This window comes from Ictalurus furcatus, chromosome 4 (genome assembly GCF_023375685.1).
Source record: "Ictalurus furcatus strain D&B chromosome 4, Billie_1.0, whole genome shotgun sequence".
In the NCBI taxonomy this organism is placed as follows: Eukaryota; Metazoa; Chordata; class Actinopteri; order Siluriformes; family Ictaluridae; genus Ictalurus; species Ictalurus furcatus.
This window is the reverse complement of record NC_071258.1, coordinates 26,811,073-26,830,567: the sequence shown is the minus strand read 5'-3', so window position 1 is coordinate 26,830,567 and position 19,495 is coordinate 26,811,073. Positions and strand designations below refer to the sequence as shown.

The window sequence follows — 19,495 nt, the reverse complement described above, 5'->3', positions numbered from 1 at the left end:
CATTTTCTGTACCACTTACCCTACACAAAGTCGCGGGGAACATATCCCAGGGGCATAAGGCGGGGAACACCCAGAATGGGTGCCAACCCATAGCAGGGCACAATTCCTCACCCATTCACACACTACGGACAATTTGGGAATGCCGATCAGCCTACAACACGTGTCTTTGGACTGAGGGAGGAAACCGGAGTACGTGGAGGAAACCCCGAAGCACAGGGAGAACATGAACTCGAATCATCAAGAACCACCAACCCTGGGGCTGCAAAGCAAGCGTGCTAACCACTAAGACACTGTGCCCCCCCCCCCCCCCATTTTACATTAATTAAAACATGTATTTAAAAATATGCTTCTAAGAATTTTCTGCTGGTCACATTTTAGTGCGTAAATGTCACTAGTGGGGGAGTGAAATATGAGAATTGCAGATCAGGCAGATTTTTAGACATTCAGCTGATTCAATGAATTATTCCATCCCACCTCCTCATGTTATTGTTATTTTTTCCCCCAGTACCTTTTCTCGGGGAACAGTTAGAATAACCCTTATAAATGTCTCTTTCTGTGGACCGTAAAGATAACGAAGCACACCATTAGCTGAGTGCTACACAGTAATGACAGTATATTAGCCATGGAGAGCTGCCAGAGCTTCCAAGGCAATTTCAGAAATAATAATACCCATTACATCACTTGCATGGTTGTAATAATGATCATATTTTTGTCATCGGCGGTACGCGGGATGCAACTTCGGTGAGAAGAACTAAAGTCATGGATAAATATAAGGCTATTATACAGGAAAAGAATTAGCACTCATAAGTAAAAGTGCTTAATGCTTTTCTATTTAGGGAGATGTGTCTTGGCCCTTGGAGCTGCAGTTTGCATTCATTTCTAATAAGCTAATGAGGAAGGAGGATTAATTAGGGATTAATAAGCAAAGTGTCGCTTGTATAACGTTGTTGCTACAGGAAACATGGGTCTATGCAGTGTGTGTGTGTGTTTTAAAAATTGTGCTAGCAAACTCACAGGAAAATGGATGGACAACAGCCCTTATTCTCAAACACACACACACACACACACGAGTTCATTTTGATTGCACAGCAATTTCCTTTTGCAACTCCCTTGTGGGGGGGTGTCCCACAGTTACGAGTTACATCTCTCGAACAAAACATTTATGTACCTGTATGCACACACACACACACACACACTCACACCAACACACACACATATTTTGTATGGACCTTTCACAATTTGTCCTTGTGAGGGTCTGCCATTGATATAATTATTAATGCAGTAAATCAATGCTTACACCTAAACCTAACATTAATGTCAATAACTAAAATGATGAATGACATTTTGGAACGTTTTTTTTTTATTTTTTAAATAAACATTGCTCATGGGGATCAGCCCAATGTCAAATCTTTCAAATATTCCTATCTTTGTGGATACATTTAATCCCTGTCAAGATATAAACACATGCACACACACAAGTATACAATCTACCAAGCTGGAAGGTAAGTATCAATTAGACGTGAAAATGTTTCAATGACTATGTAAATCTATTTGTTCATAATTTGAACAATAACCAGAGGACATAACAGTTGCTGAACTGTTTCATCTTCAGTTGCAAAATTATTCTGAACACACACACACACACATATACACACACACACTTTGTTTGCCAAAGCAGGCACACTCATTTCAAGACTAGATCTGTCACAGGATGTGAAAAGAGCAAATCGGACCCAAAGAAAGGGAACAAATCACAGAGACAAAACATCACTCTCAGTTGTGATGTTCAGCTCTGGGAACGTTTGGCACCTGAGCAGGAACTGCAGAGGAAATGCTTTCATCACGCCCCAGAGTCCTGTGATTTGGGTGTTCTTCCAAATAACGGCAGCCATCATCTTCTCCGGCGCTCCCTTTTGCGCAACCTCCCAGTCAGTCCCTAGTTTCCACTTTGATCCTTTGTTCATGAGTGATTATGTAAAATTATGTGTTTGTGAGGAGGGGGCCTTTAAAAGCTTACCTCATGTCTTCCAGTAAGTCGCATTCGGTCTGGTGTTTAAAGTGCAGTCTGGTGAGCTGCTCTGTGTGAGTGGTCTTCAGCTCCTGCGTGACTTTGACCTATATATAAAAACACATTCAAGGAAGAAAAGATCTTTAATATCAAATTCATAGTAAATGTGGCAACATTCACTGTTCATGCAAACACACACACATACACAAGCTCATTATTTTGCTCCTCAGTTTACTGGGAAGATGGCCTTTCGAGACAAAACAAAGAGAATTAACCTGACCCACCTATAATAAATCCAGTGTGCATGACATGACTAAACTTTAGTGTTTTGCCCTCTCAGGTCAACTCCGTTCAATTCAAAGTGTGCTTTTTGGCATAAATTTTTTTTTTTTTTTAACAACACTAGAGAACCCACAACACATGACCCAAACAATCTGGCACCAACAACCAACCTATAATATATATTATCCCACAAAGCTAAAGGTCACTTGGGGTGAAGCCACTAGAAGAATATTACATACTGCTTGTGTGCTGCACAAACATCAGTGGAGTAATAACGGTGCAATATAAAATGTTTAAACTTTATTTTATTGTATCTTCAGTCACACATTTTCTTACAAATGCCTCGTAAACAGCATTTAAATCTTTTTAAATGGTACTGAATGGATGCTGTTGATTTGACGTAATTAAAAAAATACTTTTGTATTTATAGGCATTAAAAAAAAACTATCGTCAAACTCAGTATAACAGTTATTTGTTTATTTTTATATATTGTGATACACGTCGTGTATCGTAGAAATGTCCTCAAGTATCGTGATATGATATTTTTGTCATATCACCCAGCCCGATTCCACAGTCAAACTGTCACGATGAAGCATATTTCTTTAACAGGAACGCGCTTACTTTAAGATCTCCAGTGAACAATCCTTTTGTAAAATCTTAAACGTATTACAAAGGTGGTGTAACACATGTTTAAGGCCAATCAGAGTTGCAAGTGATAAAATGCCTGGCTGTAAATCTAAAACAAAAAGCTACATCGATGCACCAATCTGATGCCGAGTATCGATACTGGACTGCCCTAAAATGTTGGATCAATATTGGATCAGATTAGACCCATTTTTAACATACACTATTAAAGCATTTACTAACAGAACAAAGAACTTGCAATTGTATGTAGAGTGCAAAACATCTTCCAGTATGTGTTATAACAGTTTGCAAAGAATCATAGAGGTGGGAGATATGTTATTCTCAGATCAGAGAAATGTCTTCAGGGATCATGAGAACACTTTATATACATTGCAGGAGAAAGAATGCTCAGTCACAGCCAGTGTCACAGTGAATCGCAGCCATGCTGATATTCAGTACAACAGCACGACTGAATATTGTCACGATTCCCCCTTGAAGCAGTGTGCTCTAAGCGCGAATGCGCGAGCACCTGCTTTTCCGTTGTTGACCGTAGTGACATCTGGACACGTGTGTTTTGTTTATGTTTCTGTCATGTCTCCTCCCTGTTCTGTCATTGGCTGGGATTTCACGTGGGTCTGTATTGCTCTCAGCTGCTAGCAGTTTAGACGCTGATTATGTCCGCGTATATACCGCACGCCTCCCAGCACACAAGGCGGAAGATTAATACTTTAGAGTTAGTTTAGTTCGTAGTGTATTCATAGTCACGGTCCATGTTTAGAGTTAGTTTAGTCTGGATCATAGTCATAGTCACGGTCCATGTTTAGAGTTAGTTCGCGCTGGATTATCCGCTTCCAGTCTCTCGTCATAGTTCGTTTCTTGTTTTGTTTATCGACCTAGATTCCTGCCTTGCCCCGTGTATGCCTGTTTGCCAATCGCCTGATCTCTTGCATGTTTGTGGATTACGTTTTGGATCACGTTTTGGATTTGTCTGCCTGTCTCTCTTTCTAATAAACAACTGTTCATCCGGCTCTTGCATCCGTCCTATCTCTGCTCCGTCACGATTCGTGACAGAATCTTCCGCCAAAACATGGACGCAGCAGGAGAACGGAGGAGACGCAGAACCCGGAAGTCGACGCCAACCGTCCCCGCTATGGACGCCGTCCACTTCCCACAATGAACATTTATGGAGCTTCCTGATCCATTTGACAGATTTTTCGGTGCCCCTGAATATTTTCTGGTAGACTGTCAATACTATTTCGCCAGCCTGTTAGACCCTAAGACAGAGGAGAAGCAATGGCTCCGATTCATGTGGTCCCGGTTCTTTGGACCGGCCCGTCAATGGGTGCAGCTCAAACTGGATAAGCACTGTAGGAACCTGGACAGTGTAGAACAGTTTGTGGGGGAATTCATGATGCGATTTGGGAGTCCGAAGGCGAAGGACGAGCTAGAACAACTTCTCAGGGGGGTAAGTCTGGCAGGCGAACCTGCCCTGCCGTTTACCCACTACTACAGGCAACTTCATGCAGAGCTCAACTCTGAAATCCAAGTTAAGTCTCAAGTCCCTAAGGTCCAAGTCCAGGTCAAGCCTCCAGTCTCTGAAGTCCAAGTCAATCCTCTAGTCTCTGAAATCCAAGTCAAGTCTCAAGTCCCTAAGGTCCAAGTCCAAGTCAAGCCTCCAGTCCCGGAGATCCAAGTCAAGCCTCCAGTCCCTGAGGTCCAAGTCAAGCCTCCAGTCCCTGAGGTCCAAGTCAAGCCTCCAGTCCCTGAGGTCCAAGTCCAAGTCAAGCCTCCAGTCTCTGAGATCCAAGTCAAGCCTCCAGTCCCTGAGGTCCAGGTCAAAGTCAAGCCTCCAGGCTCTGAAGCCCAAGTCAAGCCTCCAGGCTCTGAAGCCTAAGTCAAGCCTCCAGGCTCTGAAGCCCAAGCCAAGCCTCCAGGCTCTGAAGCCCAAGCCAAGCTTCCAGGCTCTGACGTCCAGGCCAAGCCTCCCGTCCCTGAGGTCCGAGCCAAGCCTCCCGTCCCTGAGGTCCGAGCCAAGCCTCCCGTCCCTGAGCTCACGTCCAAGCCTGCTGATCCAGTTGACCAAGCTCTGCTAATATCTCAGCCTAATGACCAAATGCTGCTCGCGCCCCAGTCTGCTGACAAGCACAGCCAAGTTCTGCTCGCGCCCCAGTCTGCTGACACGCACAGCCAAGTTCTGCTCGCGCCACAGTCGGCTGACACGCACAACCAAGTTCTGCTCGCGCCCCAGTCGGCTGACACGCACAGCCAAGTTCTGCTCGCGCCCCAGTCTGCTGACACGCACAGCCAAGCTCCGCCCGCGCCCGAGTCTGCTGACACGGCCAGCCAAGTTCCGCTCGCGCCCCAGTCTGCTGACACGCACAGCCAAGCTCCGCCCGCGCCTGAGTCTGCTGACACGGCCAGCCAAGCTCCGCCCGCGCCCGAGTCTGCTGACACGGCCAGCCAAGCTCCGTCCGCGCCCGAGTCTGCTGACACGGCCAGCCAAGCTCCGCCCATGCCCAAGGTTCACCTGGTGACCTCAGAGCCTCAGCCTCCCTGTTCAGCTGTGGACGTCGCTCAGCCCCCCTCTTCAGCTGAGGACGTCGCTCAGCCCGCCTGTTCTGCTGAGGTCGTCGCTCAGCCCGCCTGTTCTGCTGAGGTCGTCGCTCAGCCCGCCTGTTCTGCTGAGGTCGTCGCTCAGCCCGCCTGTTCTGCTGAGGTCGTCGCTCAGGCCGCCTGTTCAGCTGAGGTCGTCGCTCAGCCAGCCTGTTCAGCTGAGGTCGTCGCTCAGCCCGCCTGTTCAGCTGAGGTCGTCGCTCAGCCTCCCTGTTCAGCTGTGGACGTCGCTCAGTCTTCCTGTTCAGCTGAGGTCGTCGCTCAGCCTTCCTGCTCCATGGCAAATATCGTTCCCCCCTTCTGCTTCGAGGAGACCCACGCTCCTCTCCCTGGCCGCACGGAGACCCACGCTCCTCTCCCTGGCCTTACAGGGGACGTCGCTCTGCCTTCCAGTTCAGCTGGGGACGTCGCTCCGCCTCCATGCTCCGCCGAGGACGTCGCTCCGCCTCCATGCTCCGCCGAGGACGTCGCTCCGCCTCCATGCTCCGCCGAGGACGTCGCTCAGCCTGCCTGCCCTGCTGTGGTCGTCGCTCTGCCTTCATGCTCCGCAGGGACTTCGCTCAGCCTGCCTGCCTGGCTGTGGAGGTCGCTCTGCCTTCATGCTCCGCCGAGGACTTCGCTCAGCCTGCCTGCCCGGCTGTGGTCGTCGCTCTGCCTTCATGCTCCGCCGAGGACTTCGCTCAGCCCGCCTTCCCGGCTGTGGACGTCGCTCTGCCTTCATGCTCCGCCGAGGACTTCGCTCAGCCCGCCTGCCCTGCTGTGGTCGTCGCTCTGCCTTCATGCTCCGCCGAGGACTTTGCTCAGCCTGCCTGCCCGGCTGAGGACGTCGTTCCGCTTCCCTGCGCCGCCAAGAACACCGTGCAGTTTCCTGGCTCTGCCTGGGACATTCAGTCCAGGGGGCCGGGTCCGCCAATTAAATGGGATGACTCATGGCACTCCGGGAGGAGTGCCTTTGGGGGGGTGGGGGGGGGGGTTCTGTCACGATTCCCCCTTGAAGCAGTGTGCTCCAAGCGCGAATGCGCGAGCACCTGCTTTTCCGTTGTTGACCGTAGTGACATCTGGACACGTGTGTTTTGTTTATGTTTCTGTCATGTCTCCTCCCTGTTCTGTCATTGGCTGGGATTTCACGTGGGTCTGTATTGCTCTCAGCTGCTAGCAGTTTAGACGCTGATTATGTCCGCATATATACCGCACGCCTCCCAGCACACAAGGTGGAAGATTAATACTTTAGAGTTAGTTTAGTTCGTAGCGTATTCATAGTCACGGTCCATGTTTAGAGTTAGTTTAGTTTGGATCATAGTCATAGTCACGGTCCATGTTTAGAGTTAGTTCGCGCTGGATTATCCGCTTCCAGTCTCTCGTCATAGTTCGTTTCTTGTTTTGTTTATCGACCTAGATTCCTGCCTTGCCCCGTGTATGCCTGTTTGCCAATCGCCTGACCTCTTGCATGTTTGTGGATTACGTTTTGGATCACGTTTTGGATTTGTCTGCCTGTCTCTCTTTCTAATAAACAACTGTTCATCCGGCACTTGCATCCGTCCTATCTCTGCTCCGTCACGATTCGTGACAAATATGTTATAGCTGTTCTATACACGGGAAATTTCAGAATGACATTTCAGACACAACATGGCCAAATAGTTTGTTTATTTTTGTTCTGACAACTCTAATAGTTCCCAAAGAAGCTGGATAGAGCATTGCTATGTCAACGAAGAGACAGACTGAAAGCCCGTAGTATGTGTAGTACAGGGGCATTAGCTGGAATGTTGATCATCTGAGGCTGACCCCACATCAGATTCTTCTCCATCAAAAGACTTTTAAAAACATACTTCTAAAAATAGACTGTTTCCATGCATTTTTTTCTTGCATGTGAGGGCTAATTGCTTTAAAAAAAAATTGAAAAAAGGACAAAAAGTTGGATTTATCATACAACTTGCCTCGGGTATCATCACTACAGGACTACCAGGCTAATAAAATATCAAACTTTCTGTCTATATAACACGAGACTATGCTAGTTTGGTGTCGCTAGCTAAGGGAAGGCACAACTAAGCTATAATTGTTTGGGTTTAGCTGTTACCCATGAAAGTACATTAGCTGTCCTTATGCTCTGCTCACATCATGTTCACGTAACTTGGAACTCATACAGACATTTACACACCTTGTTTTCCTACTCAGTATGACAGGATGTTAGGGTTTCAGTTTCAACCACAAAACTGGTAAATAACCGTCATATATCCATTTTCCCCCCTCACACTAACTGACTGTGAGCTAGTGCTGGGCAGAATCGAAAGCTGTCAGCCAATAAGACAAGTATTTCCACGCATTTTCCTGTAAACCCTGTCTGATTGGTCTTGAATCTGTTCACTGTAGTGACAAACCGCTCCAAATGGGCTTATAATTATTCCGGGCTAAAGAAAAAAATCTTCAGTGCCAGGAATGCCCCGAACGCCCAGGCCAGGTTATACCCCTTGTGTTATAACACACAAGTTACGTTTCAACGTAACAAACTATTGCTAGAATTGGAATTTCATGTAGTGAATTCAGACAAGCAGAGTGATACCAACAGTGAAATGTACCAGTGCTATTATATTAAAATATCAGCACTCTTAGAACATCACTTGTCCAATCAAATTTGTAGACAGCAACTAACTGTAATATAATATGTTACATAGATGTATTTAGCCTTTGCTCCCATGATGCCACTTTTTTTTTTTTTTGAGAACCTGCCTCACTCTTGAACTCCTCAACCCTGCTCCCAACCAAAAACTTGTCAATACTCAACCTTCTGCAGTGTATACATATACAAAAGGCCAAGTCATCCCATCCACCCAGAGCTTTTATTGCCCATTATTAACTAGCTAATAAAATAAAACAGAACAGCATGAAAATAAGTCCTATTACACAGCAGAAATTTCAACCCAAAGAGGACTAATGCATAGTCCCACCCTGTGTGTGTGTGTAACAGTTTTAATGACTTTCTAATTATCATCGCCATTAAAATTAAATTGTAAAGTGTTAGATTTGACAATTCCTTGTAGGCGTGTTAAATCTGGCCTTTTCCCCATCTTTTAACCGTTTTTAGTGAAAGATTTCCAGTGCTGTTGTTAACTCTATACTTGTCTAATGTGAACATAAGTGGGACATACATTGATAGACTTTATTTCAAATGAATGTACTCAAAACATTCTCCATTTACCCTGACAGAAGGTATAAGCAGTGATTGTTTTTTTTTTAAAGTGGGAAAATCAGTGGAGACAAGAGCACTGGAAGAATTACTGAAGTGAAATGAGGCGGGGCTGTCAATCATTCCAGATTTATATACTGATTGGCCCAAAGAAGACGTATTTTTGAGTGATAACTTGTTCTAGAGTACTTCAGTGTTAGAATGTGGCACAACTACACAAAATGTGTAAAGGTTTGAGTTTTCATAAAGTCTTTTAAATCTTTTTTTGGTATGTAAATCTCATATGTATACACCCCCTTTGCAATTCCTTCAGTTTGAATATGTCTGATATATGTTCATGATTTTAAATATTCAAAATTTATAAAAACTTTTTTAAAAGATTCAAAACAATACAAACTTTAACATCATATCAACAGCTTTCAGTCAATTTGTAATTTTTTAAAGTTATAAAATGACATTGTGATAGTTCCCATAGAATTTTTTTTCCTCTTCTACCACGGAAATTGGCCAAAAAGTACAAATTATAAAAGAGCAAAACTTACATTTATACAGTATATATACACACAGTATTTATACATTTATACAGGGCCATTTTTGCCCAGTGTCTTTCTGATAGTAGAGTCATGAACAGTGAACTTTATTGATGCAAGAGAGGCCTGTAGTTCCTTTGATGATGTCCTTGGCTCTTTTGTGAATTCCTGGATGAGTCGTTGCTGTGCTCTTGGACGAATTTTTGAAGGTTGGCCACTTCTGAGAAGGTTCACGACTGTGTTGAGTTTTTCCATTTGGAGATAATGGCTCTCATGGTGGTTCTTTGGAGTCCCAGAGCCTTTGAAATAGCTTTATAACCCTTCGCAGACTGATGTATTTCAAATGACCTTCTTCCTCATAATTTCTGGAATTTCTTTCAACTTTGGCATAGTGTGTTACTGGGTAAGACCTTTTAACCAACTTCATGCTTTTGAAAAAGTTATATTTAAGTGTTGATTTGATTGAACAGAGTTTGCAGTGATCAGGCCTGGTTGCATCTAGTCCAGCTGAACGCCATTATGAATGCAATTTCATAGATTTGGGCAATTAGTAACTGTCATGTCCGTAAACAGGAAGAAGAAGAGCCGGCTACTATGTTGTGTGTGTGGGGGCTGAGGATGCTTGTGTTTGTAGCCTGTGGCTTAAAATTTAAATTTGCCATCTAGGTGGCTGCTTTTAATGTGGATAGTTCTAACACACTCATCACTGACATCTGGGGAATCACCTTGTCAAAACCAAGAAACCTCGAACTGCGGAGAGTCTGCAATCAAAAAGCGAAAGCGACAGAGCCTGTGCTACAACGAGAGTAAATATCGGCATGACTTTTGAGAGGTAGCGAAGACTGAGATAAGACATTTCAGTGACTCAATAGGTAGCTAGCTAACATTAGCGCACTTGTTTGTTTGATTCAGCTAGGTATCGAGTTTCCTATGTTTTTGTTGTTTTTTTTTTTTGCTTTGGTGAATGTGGTAAATTGCACTAATTTTCTGCTAGCTATGAGAGAGAGCAACTCATCTCTACTCCAAGAAAATACGTAACCACATCCACCTCCGTTGTCAATTTTTGGAGCTAATATATAATCCATAGGAATACCTCAAACCATCAGACTCATCCGCACAGAGGAGCAGTGCCAAAGCACAACCCACAAAAAAAACATTTTTAAAAGTCTGCAAGGAACTTGCAGTTTTATGTTTCAATCAGAGATGGTGATAGAGAGGCAAAAGTTCAGTACTGCAGCTTTAAGTAAGTCTTGAGTAAGTCATAACTATCGGAACAATAACATATTAGAACAAGCAAATAACAAACCTGTTATTTGAATAACAGCAGGTACTCCTGTCAGAGTTGCTGTTATAATAAATATTAATCAACACCTTATGACCAATTAGAATCAAGATTTCAACAGCCCTGTGGTATCAGCCAGTTATCAGCCACAGAAAGTAGGCTAATTACTATGAGGATATCACTCAGCCCTGCAGTTATGAAGCAAAAGCAATGGAAATTGTCTGGGGTCCAGTCAGTGTGCAGTAAGCCTATTTGAACAAAATATACTGGTCAAAAACATAGATTTTATCCCAGACCCAAGGCATTATGACCAGCAGATGTTGGATGGATGCATTAAAATATCAAGGGGAAAAACAGCTAATAAAATACATCAAACCATTGGCATCCACATATATCCACGTATAGAACACATTTTTACCAGCTGCAAATGTTGCAGTGAAAAAAAAGTCAGCATAGGTTCAGTACTCGCAGCTAATACTTAAATTTGATGTCAGTATCTAATCAAACATTGAGGCATGGAATCAATGCATCCCTGAAAAACAGTAATGTTCGTAGTTTCAACCATTTCCTCTGTTTCCTATTTACTGTACACTCCCACATTTGTACATACGACTGCCATCAGAAAGATCCCCGGGCATGGGAAGCGCTTTCAGGCCTACATATCTATCCATACTGTAAATACTTCAGTAATGGGTGCTTATCATAACATCCATACAACACAGCTGATTATACATCTGTCAAATAATATGTTTTGCGCAGTAAGTGAACTATAATAATCCTCATAAAATGTCAAACGTATCATTACAATTCCATATTTAACCACCCCAAATGTCTAAACAGCATATCACTTTGTTTAATCACATTTTATTGGCTACCAGCTGTTGTGATGGAAAACAGAGCTAACCAATTGAGAATGTGTATTTCTCCCCATTTCTGTTTGAATGTTACTAACCAGCTAGCTAGTTTAGGATAGGGATATCAAAGTGACATTCAGTGAAGTACTGGATGTTTTCTGCAGGTGGAGAAAAGTAAGGGTAGATCTGATTTTACATCATTTTCCCTTATTACTAGCAGTTTATTTTAAAACATTTTCAGTGGAATGGTCATGAAGGTATTTTATGGCAATGTTATTAATATGGCAAGATTAGTCAATGGTAGACGGTGCGTTAAATTTTTTTAATTTCTGCCATCACTGCTCTTACTAAATTTTATATATATATATATATATATATATATATATATATATATATATATATATATATATATATATATATATATACACACACACACACACACACACACACACATATGTATATATATAAAGTATACATACATATATACACACATATATGTGTGTAAATTTACAGATCATGCAGTGATTTTATTTAGTATATTTACTTATACCCCTGACATTAATTCCTGGCTACACTACTGACTGTCTTGCTATAAAATCTAAAAAGATCAATGGTACAGAACATTGCTGATAATCAGGAGGGTCCAGTCTGTCCTGTCTTTCTGTCTTCTTGAGGTTCAGAGGTAGTGATGAAACTGAAATTACATCACAGGAAGCACACTTAGAGCATTAAATCTACACTTTCAAACACACTGCACATCTAATAAACACAGTACACACTAACAATGACGACTTAGCCGTACCCCAGGAGTGGGTGCTGACTCAATCATTACAAATCAGATTAAAGGGCGTCAGAGACATGTGAAAGGTGGAGCCCTTCAGCATGTGGGGAGTCTTCATATACACTGACTTGTGTGCTTGTGCTGTTTGTTTACTTCTTCCGTCTGTAGCTAGTTGAATATTTTGGCTACGGCTCCCTTGTAAAAGAAATGTTTAATCTCAGTAGGTCACACCTGGATAAACACAGGATATATGGAATTAATAAGGAGAATTTGCCAATGGTCTTCTGTCACGGTTAAATCTGTGAACACAGTTGTGACAACACGAGAAGTGTTTGATGATCAGGCATCATGCTTAAGAGAGCTCAGCAACACCTGAAGTATCGTGTATAACACCTGTGAACATGCAGCTGAAGATAAAGTGAGTGATGCACAACGCCAGGGTGTGTGATGTCGATGTCCTAGGACACCCAGTGGGACTGCACCGATGAGTCTGGGCAGGCCAGCTAATACCTGGAGATGAGCTGTTAATTACAGAGCCAATGCTCTGCTTGGCAGGAAAGGATTTTGCCTAATTGGTTCAGTAACTATTCCCTGAAGATAAGGGAAGTCCAAGCGATTGTCAGTGAAACAAATGAAAACGAAGCCGGAGGTCATTCGTAGATTGTTAGTACTGTAGGTACAATGTTTCAAGCCATGGGCCGAACAACACAGTGAACCATAAATGCAATGAACAATACAGGACAATAAAGCTATAACTGCAATCAGAAAGAAGCAGAGAAGGACTTGGGGAGCAGTTGAACTCTTGCGATAAAGTCTGTGGAATCTGCAAGTCTTCGTAAGGACAACTATCATCTAAGGTCCCCTTATTACTCACAAATGGAGAGGAGGATCTGGTCCCAAACAAGAGTTCGAAATCATAGAGAAATAATATTTTTGATGTGTGGTATTAAAAGAAAAATACAATATGATGATAATATTGTAAAATGTGACAAAAGATTTGGCAATCATCGCAATAAAAAAGGTCATATAATATACATATGGCATACATGAGCTGGACAGGAAGGCAAGCTGTACTTACTGACCGCATGCCACAAAGGACATGATTGCATCTCTGACATGATTTTAACTAATCGCTTCAGCTCAAGATGTCATGTCTCAGAGCAGTAAGCTTCTGAAATAAACCAATGCTGATTTACATGTTAAAGAAAAAAATTTAACAAAATAACCCCAACCAACCATAAACCCCAGACTGTATTGTGACTGTAGACTGAAATGAAAGGGAGCTTTGTCTTATTCAGGTGTGCCTTTTATACATATTCTGCAACTGATCCTCTTCATATTGAAAAATCTGACAGTCTACCTTTCGTTTCACTAGAAAACACAACCTTCCCCGCTTCCTGTGTGTGATGAGACAGAACAGTGACATAAGGTCAGACATAACCTTGTCAAGCTGATGCTCAGCGGTTACAGGATTTTACTCAAGGTGTCCATGGTTGCTGGAGAACACTGATGCAAAGCCAGCATATGGCTTGATTTCTGAAGATGCAGCAGAAAAATGCATTGTTAAGAGATACCAGCCTACCATAACCTCTTCAATCATGTCTGTCATTTTTGGAGAAAAACAAACAAACAAACAAACAAACAAACAAACAGGCAAACAGGCTGATTGTCTGTGAAAGAAGCATAAAACACTCACAGCCCTTTCACTGTTTAATACAGATGCACAGGCATAGTGAAACCCAGTACAGCACATCTGAGTGAGATGCAATATTGCAACACAGCCACAGGTCCAAAAGCAGAAATTTCACTGTATTGACCAAAACAACACAACATCTGCAATACTGTCACAGTCTAAACTGAAGGATGATCTGAAAAATCACCCATTCAATGAGCTCCTACAGGAAATGCCTTCATAAGACTAACAAGATGCTTTTCCAGCAGCACAAACCCCATCAGTGTAGTCCCATCTATGCACCATCGGAATTATGATCAAATAAAGTCAGAAATGTGCAGGGAGCAAAAACATCAACCGCGCGCGCGCACACACCAAAAAGACAAACAAATAAATAAACAATCAAACCAAGAGCAGCTCTTCACTTCATTATGGAGAGAAGGGCACTTTCTTACCTTTCTCGGCGGAGGCTGCATGGCTCAACATGGACATGAAGAAAGAGCAAATCCAAAATAGTGTGAAGTCCAAACAGAGAAAGATAAAGAATTGAAATCCACCGGGGGGGGCGGGAATCGGGGGAAAGGGGGAGAAAAAAACCTGAGATCAGATCAGCGCTCGTGCAGCCATGAAAGAACAGATCATTTCCACTCTACACAAGCACAGTGAGAGAATAGAGGAGAACGGTATGAGGAAAAAAACGCTGCAGGCTTTCCGCTAAATACTAGACACAAGAGCGACACGCACAGGAAACACTGAGTGCATTGAGCTGTGCAGGAGAGGGCAAGATGACCACAGCGCCCCCTACTGCACATCTGCAGCCATTTCTCCTCATGCACGATATTAGTTGCATACTATTTATTTTATTTTATTTTTTGCAAAACTTTTTAACACACATACATATTCACATGTGTACAATAACTATAACAATGCTGATGTTTTTCAGATATCCTATTTTGAAGGGTGCAAACACAGGAACCTTTAGTTAGTTATCGTTTCAATCACTTCAAATAAGCTTTACTGACATGACTATATGCAGTTACTGTGTTGCCAGAGAACAAAAGATAATACTAATAATAGCGAGAGTAATAGGAATGAAAAAGGACAATCGCCCAACGTGGGGCTCGAACCCACGACCCTGAGATTAAGAGTCTCATGCTCTACCGACTGAGCTAGCCGGGCTGTGTCGCAAGAATCGACAGTAAATCTTTTACATAGACAACTTCTAAATGATCGGCCTGCTAAAAAAAAACCCCAAACAAACAAACAGTAAAAACCCTCAGAGAATTTGTAATGGTTTTAATGGTTATATGAGGAATTGTATTGGTTTTAATGGAAACTGTAATGGTCCCTGTGGGTCTCTACTGGTAATTTGTTGCTTTCTATTGGTGGCATGTGGATACCATTAAGGACCAATAATGGTAATGGTTTTAATGGTTAGCTGGTGGTTTGTAATGGTATTTGTAGTGGAAACCATTCGAATTTCTGTGATGGTTTCTGTTGTTGTTGTTTTTTTTTTCAGTTTCTTTCACTGACACTAATAACTTGAAAATCTTGGGACAATCGGGTCTTTTCCCAGTACAATGGACAACTTATTAATTGCTGCTGCTCTTTGGCACTGGTTCTTCAGAATGGAAAAAAATGGAGGCAATTTTGAAGCAAACAGGTTTTTCCTCTAACGGTTCAAACCATTTTTGCATGAAAACTGAGGATTCCAGACCTGATAAGCATATAAAGCAATACTTGTGGAGATATACTTATAATTACTATTAGTAATTATAGTATGTTTAAAATGCTGCTGCTGCTGGTGGGGTTTGTGTGGGTGTGTGTGAGTGGGTGTGCCTGTCTGTGTGTCTGTGTGTAAAATGTCCCCACAAGTCTATGACATTTGGTTGGTCCCCATATCATAACCTCATTAATTTTTCTCTTTCTGCAAAACAACACTAAAAGAGAGAGTCAGTGCTTTGCTTTAGCATGAGAGGGGGAGGGAGAGAGAGAGAAAGAGAGAGAGAGAGAAAGAGAGAGCGAGCTGTGACTTGCCCATTAAGTACATATCGGTATGAGAGGTTCAACCTGAGGAATTTCAAGAAAGACAACACAATAAGATTATTTCTCCTGGATTAATTATTACACCTGTGAGTACCCTTTCTGATATATGTTTTCTACAAGTACTACAACTCTACCACATTTGATGCATTTTTTTTAATAAAGTGGAGAAAAAGTAATAAAGAAAAACTAAGCTCTGTCAGTTTATTAATAGCAGAGCAACTTAGTATGAGGAGTCCTGGCTTTCCAGCTCATTTTTGGTATGTGTCATATATACACGTTTACATTCGATATGAAAGGAACAGAAAGAGAGAGAGAGAGAGAGAGAGAGACAGAATAAAAAGGGAAATGAGATAGATGGAGTAGATCTCAAAATGTTTCATTCAACATAGTATTTATTATATTTCATTCAACATATTAGCATCAGGAAAACCATGGCAGGCTTTGCATTCGGGTCATGTCCAGTGAATAGATTCATGGCATTGCTTCCTTCTCTGAAATGGACATGCAATGCGCATTAAAATTTGTCCTACATATCTAAGATACCTTAGAAGACACTGTCCTAATGGTGCCTTTCAGTTGTGGCAGGTGTTTTACGAGCACAAAATTGCAGTTTACTTAGATAGCCTCCTCCCAAATGAAACACAAATATAGTGTCCTTGATGACACTATTGTGCACATTGACCAGTGCAGTATATCATTTAACAAATTAAATTAAAAGTTAGATGATTATATGTATCTGTATTTTATAAGCGAGAAAGTGAAAGTGTGTTTTCTACCTGCCTGTGTGCTCAGACCTGTTTGTAACAACCTGAACTGCTAGATGGCAATACAGTCTATACTTTGTAGTCTATACTATAGCTGTCTCCATTGTTCATTGTTGTTTGTTTAAAACTGGTGTTGAAGTGTTAAAATACCCATCACACACTATTATACAGTTTTCAGGCTCCATAAAGCATCCTGTTTAACATCCTGGTTATGGTTGAACGCTGATCAAGCCCCAGAGTTTCAGCCACGCAGAAACTGGTCAAATTCTCCTGAAGAATGATCATAACCTTTTATAATAAGAGTATTTTATCTGTTTAAAAGTGTTATTGAAACTAGTTTCAGAGATGAAGTGGCTGTAAATGGAAAGCTGAGCTGCGTAGTTTTATCCTTAACTCAGATTCTGACTATTTTCTAAATTGCTTGAAGTTGGATAAAAGCATCTACTAAATAAATAAATCAATGAACGTATATCTTTTGTGAAAGGCTCCACTTTAAAAATGTTATATATATATATATATATATAATTTTTAATTTTATTATTTATTTTGTCAGACTTCCATGAAGCAAGATGGCTGTCCTAAACATTTCCAGTTTAATCAACAGCAGTTCCCAATACCACTGCAAGTTTAATGAGGACTTCAAGTACATCTTACTTCCTGTCAGCTATGGGTTGGTGTTTGTTGTTGGCTTGGTGCTCAATGTCATTGCATTGTATTCCATCTTGTTCCGGATCAAACACTGGAGCCCCAACACCATCTACATGATCAACCTGACTGCGTGTGACACCCTCTACATCCTCACACTACCCTTTCTGATCTACTACTACGCTGACAAGAATGACTGGCCTTTCACTGAAACCTTCTGCAAACTTATACGCTTTCTTTTCTATACCAATCTGTATGGTAGTATCCTTTTTCTCAGCTGCATCAGCATCCATCGCTTCCTTGGCATTTGCCACCCGGTGCGATCAATGCAGTGGGTTAACGCCCGCCGTGCCCGTTATGTCTCGGTCCTCGTTTGGGTAATTGTTCTCATCTTCCAGGCACCAGTGCTCTACTTTTCCCGAACCACCAATAAAGTCTGCCATGACACCACATCTCAGGACCTCTTTAATTACTTTGTAGTCTATAGCTCGGCCATTTCGGTCATTTTGTTTCTGATACCCTTTGCAATAGTACTAGTCTGCAATGGCCATATGGTGCGAAAACTTAAAGAGCCTACCACCGTAGGAGGTGCCACGTCCCAGCGCTCCAAGCAAAAGTCAGTGAAGATGATCGTCATAGTGCTGCTGGTCTTCATACTCTGCTTTCTGCCCTTCCACCTCACACGGAGTCTGTATTACATTTTCCGATACTTAAAAGTGAACTGTACACTGTTGGAGGGTTCTAACATAGCTTACAAGGTCACAAGGCCACTAGCCAGTGTGAACAGTTGTATTGACCCCATCCTCTACTTCATGGCAGGTCAGGGTTTCCGACGCAGCCTAAGCAAGAAACACAAGCAATCTCAGAGAGAGGGCAAGAGCGAGTACCTCTCAACCCCTTTATGAGCAAATGATTTGAAATATGAATCTGAAAGACAAGCAAGTGCAATGGATTAAAGAAAGTTATGAAGTGCACAGAAGTGCTTTCATGACTGCTGAGCTAAATTGGTGCTTACTGAACATGGGGCCCCAAGCTGTTATTACCATTGCAAAGGATTATCAATTCTCTCACAGACAGACATAGTTAACCAATACGGACATGCTTTTTAAATGTCTGATCACAAAGGGCAATAGGAGAGAAATACTTATCTAAAGCAACTCATCTATAGCTCTTTGAGAATACATAAGTGAGAAGATACAACGGAAATGAGAAAAATATTAAATATGACTTTATTTCCAATAATTCCCTGCTTTAGCTTTTTTTTCTTATTAAGATAATGATAAGTAAGGTTTTTGGAAATGTTTGGTAAGCAATGAGTCTCAATCTGGATATTATTTACCAGCAATAGGTGGTTAGACTAATTTATGCTAAATCCATATGAGACCACTATACATCTGTAGAGAAGCTGAGAAGGTCAAGGAAGCTCAGGGAGATGATAAACATAGAAGGAAAATAGATGGAATATAATCCATCCATCTTCTATACCGCTTATCCTACAGTGTTGTGGGGAACCTGGAGTCTATCCCAGGGCGCATCGGGCACAAGTCGGGGTACACCATGGACTGGGTGTCAATCCATTGCGGGGAACACTCACATGCACATTCACAAACCCATTCATACACTATGGACAATTTGGACATGCCAGTCAGCCTACCAGCCTACCATGTCTTTGGACTGGGGGGAGGAAACCGGAGTACCCGGAGGAAACCCCCGCAGCACAGGGAGAACATGCAAACTCTGTACACACAGGGCGGGAATTGAAACCTCAACCCTGGAGGTGTGGGGCAAACATGCTAACCACTGGTTGTTATGTAACAGTTGTAATGGCTGTAATTGTAAATCTGTTGTTGAGTGCTAGATAGTAGAAGAGCCACTGTGTTGCACCCTTGGTCAGGGCTCTTAACCCTCATGCATTCTGTTCTTGGACTGTATACTTTTCATTTGTAAAATGCTATATGCTGTAATCTTAAATATGTAAATATTGAAATGTATTAAAAAGTAAAGCTTAAACAGATATCTTTTGGATGTCTTGTTTCAAGACAAGACTAGAAACTACAAGGGAAACCTTTTTTTGGTGTGATTTTTTTCCATAGAGTGTACATACAAATTAATAACCTTGGGGGTTATTAAGGGTGCAAGGGATATGGAAGTGTTTAAGGGTTATGGAAAACCCTTTGGACTATTATTTCAAAATAATATAGGCCTAAAGGATT

The 19,495-nt window shown here is 42.1% G+C and overlaps 3 protein-coding genes and 1 non-coding gene across 5 annotated transcripts in view; 2 read left to right on the top strand and 2 right to left on the bottom strand.

The window, feature by feature from the left end:
• Nucleotides 1-14,520, bottom strand: part of LOC128606908 (F-BAR and double SH3 domains protein 2-like) — a 114,876-nt gene extending 100,356 nt beyond the window's left edge. The window contains exons 1-2 of one of the 2 annotated variants that reach the window (XM_053623457.1): nt 14,283-14,520; nt 2,018-2,115 (exon numbers count right to left, since the gene is read on the bottom strand). In XM_053623457.1, the coding sequence (XP_053479432.1) occupies nt 2,018-2,115; nt 14,283-14,303 (119 nt within the window). In that variant the 5' untranslated portion in view covers nt 14,304-14,520. The remainder of the gene's footprint in view (nt 1-2,017; nt 2,116-14,282) is intronic. The other variant, XM_053623458.1, reaches the window with a different exon arrangement.
• LOC128606909 (uncharacterized) lies at nt 3,947-4,999 on the top strand. The gene is made up of 2 exons (XM_053623459.1): nt 3,947-4,487; nt 4,602-4,999. Exons 1-2 carry the CDS (start codon nt 4,098-4,100, stop codon nt 4,806-4,808), a joined length of 597 nt encoding a protein of 198 aa, XP_053479434.1. The 5' UTR covers nt 3,947-4,097; the 3' UTR covers nt 4,809-4,999.
• Nucleotides 14,521-14,933: 413 nt separating the features above from the next.
• Nucleotides 14,934-15,006, bottom strand: trnak-cuu (transfer RNA lysine (anticodon CUU)). Its single transcript has one exon. It is a non-coding gene; the product is annotated as a tRNA-Lys (tRNA).
• A 522-nt stretch (nt 15,007-15,528) lies between these two features.
• LOC128606314 (P2Y purinoceptor 2-like) lies at nt 15,529-18,750 on the top strand. Its single transcript, XM_053622349.1, has 2 exons — nt 15,529-15,959; nt 17,191-18,750. The coding sequence occupies exon 2, from the start codon at nt 17,207-17,209 to the stop codon at nt 18,185-18,187; it is 981 nt and encodes a 326-aa protein (XP_053478324.1). The 5' UTR covers nt 15,529-15,959; nt 17,191-17,206; the 3' UTR covers nt 18,188-18,750.
• The last annotated feature ends 745 nt before the right edge of the window (nt 18,751-19,495 follow it).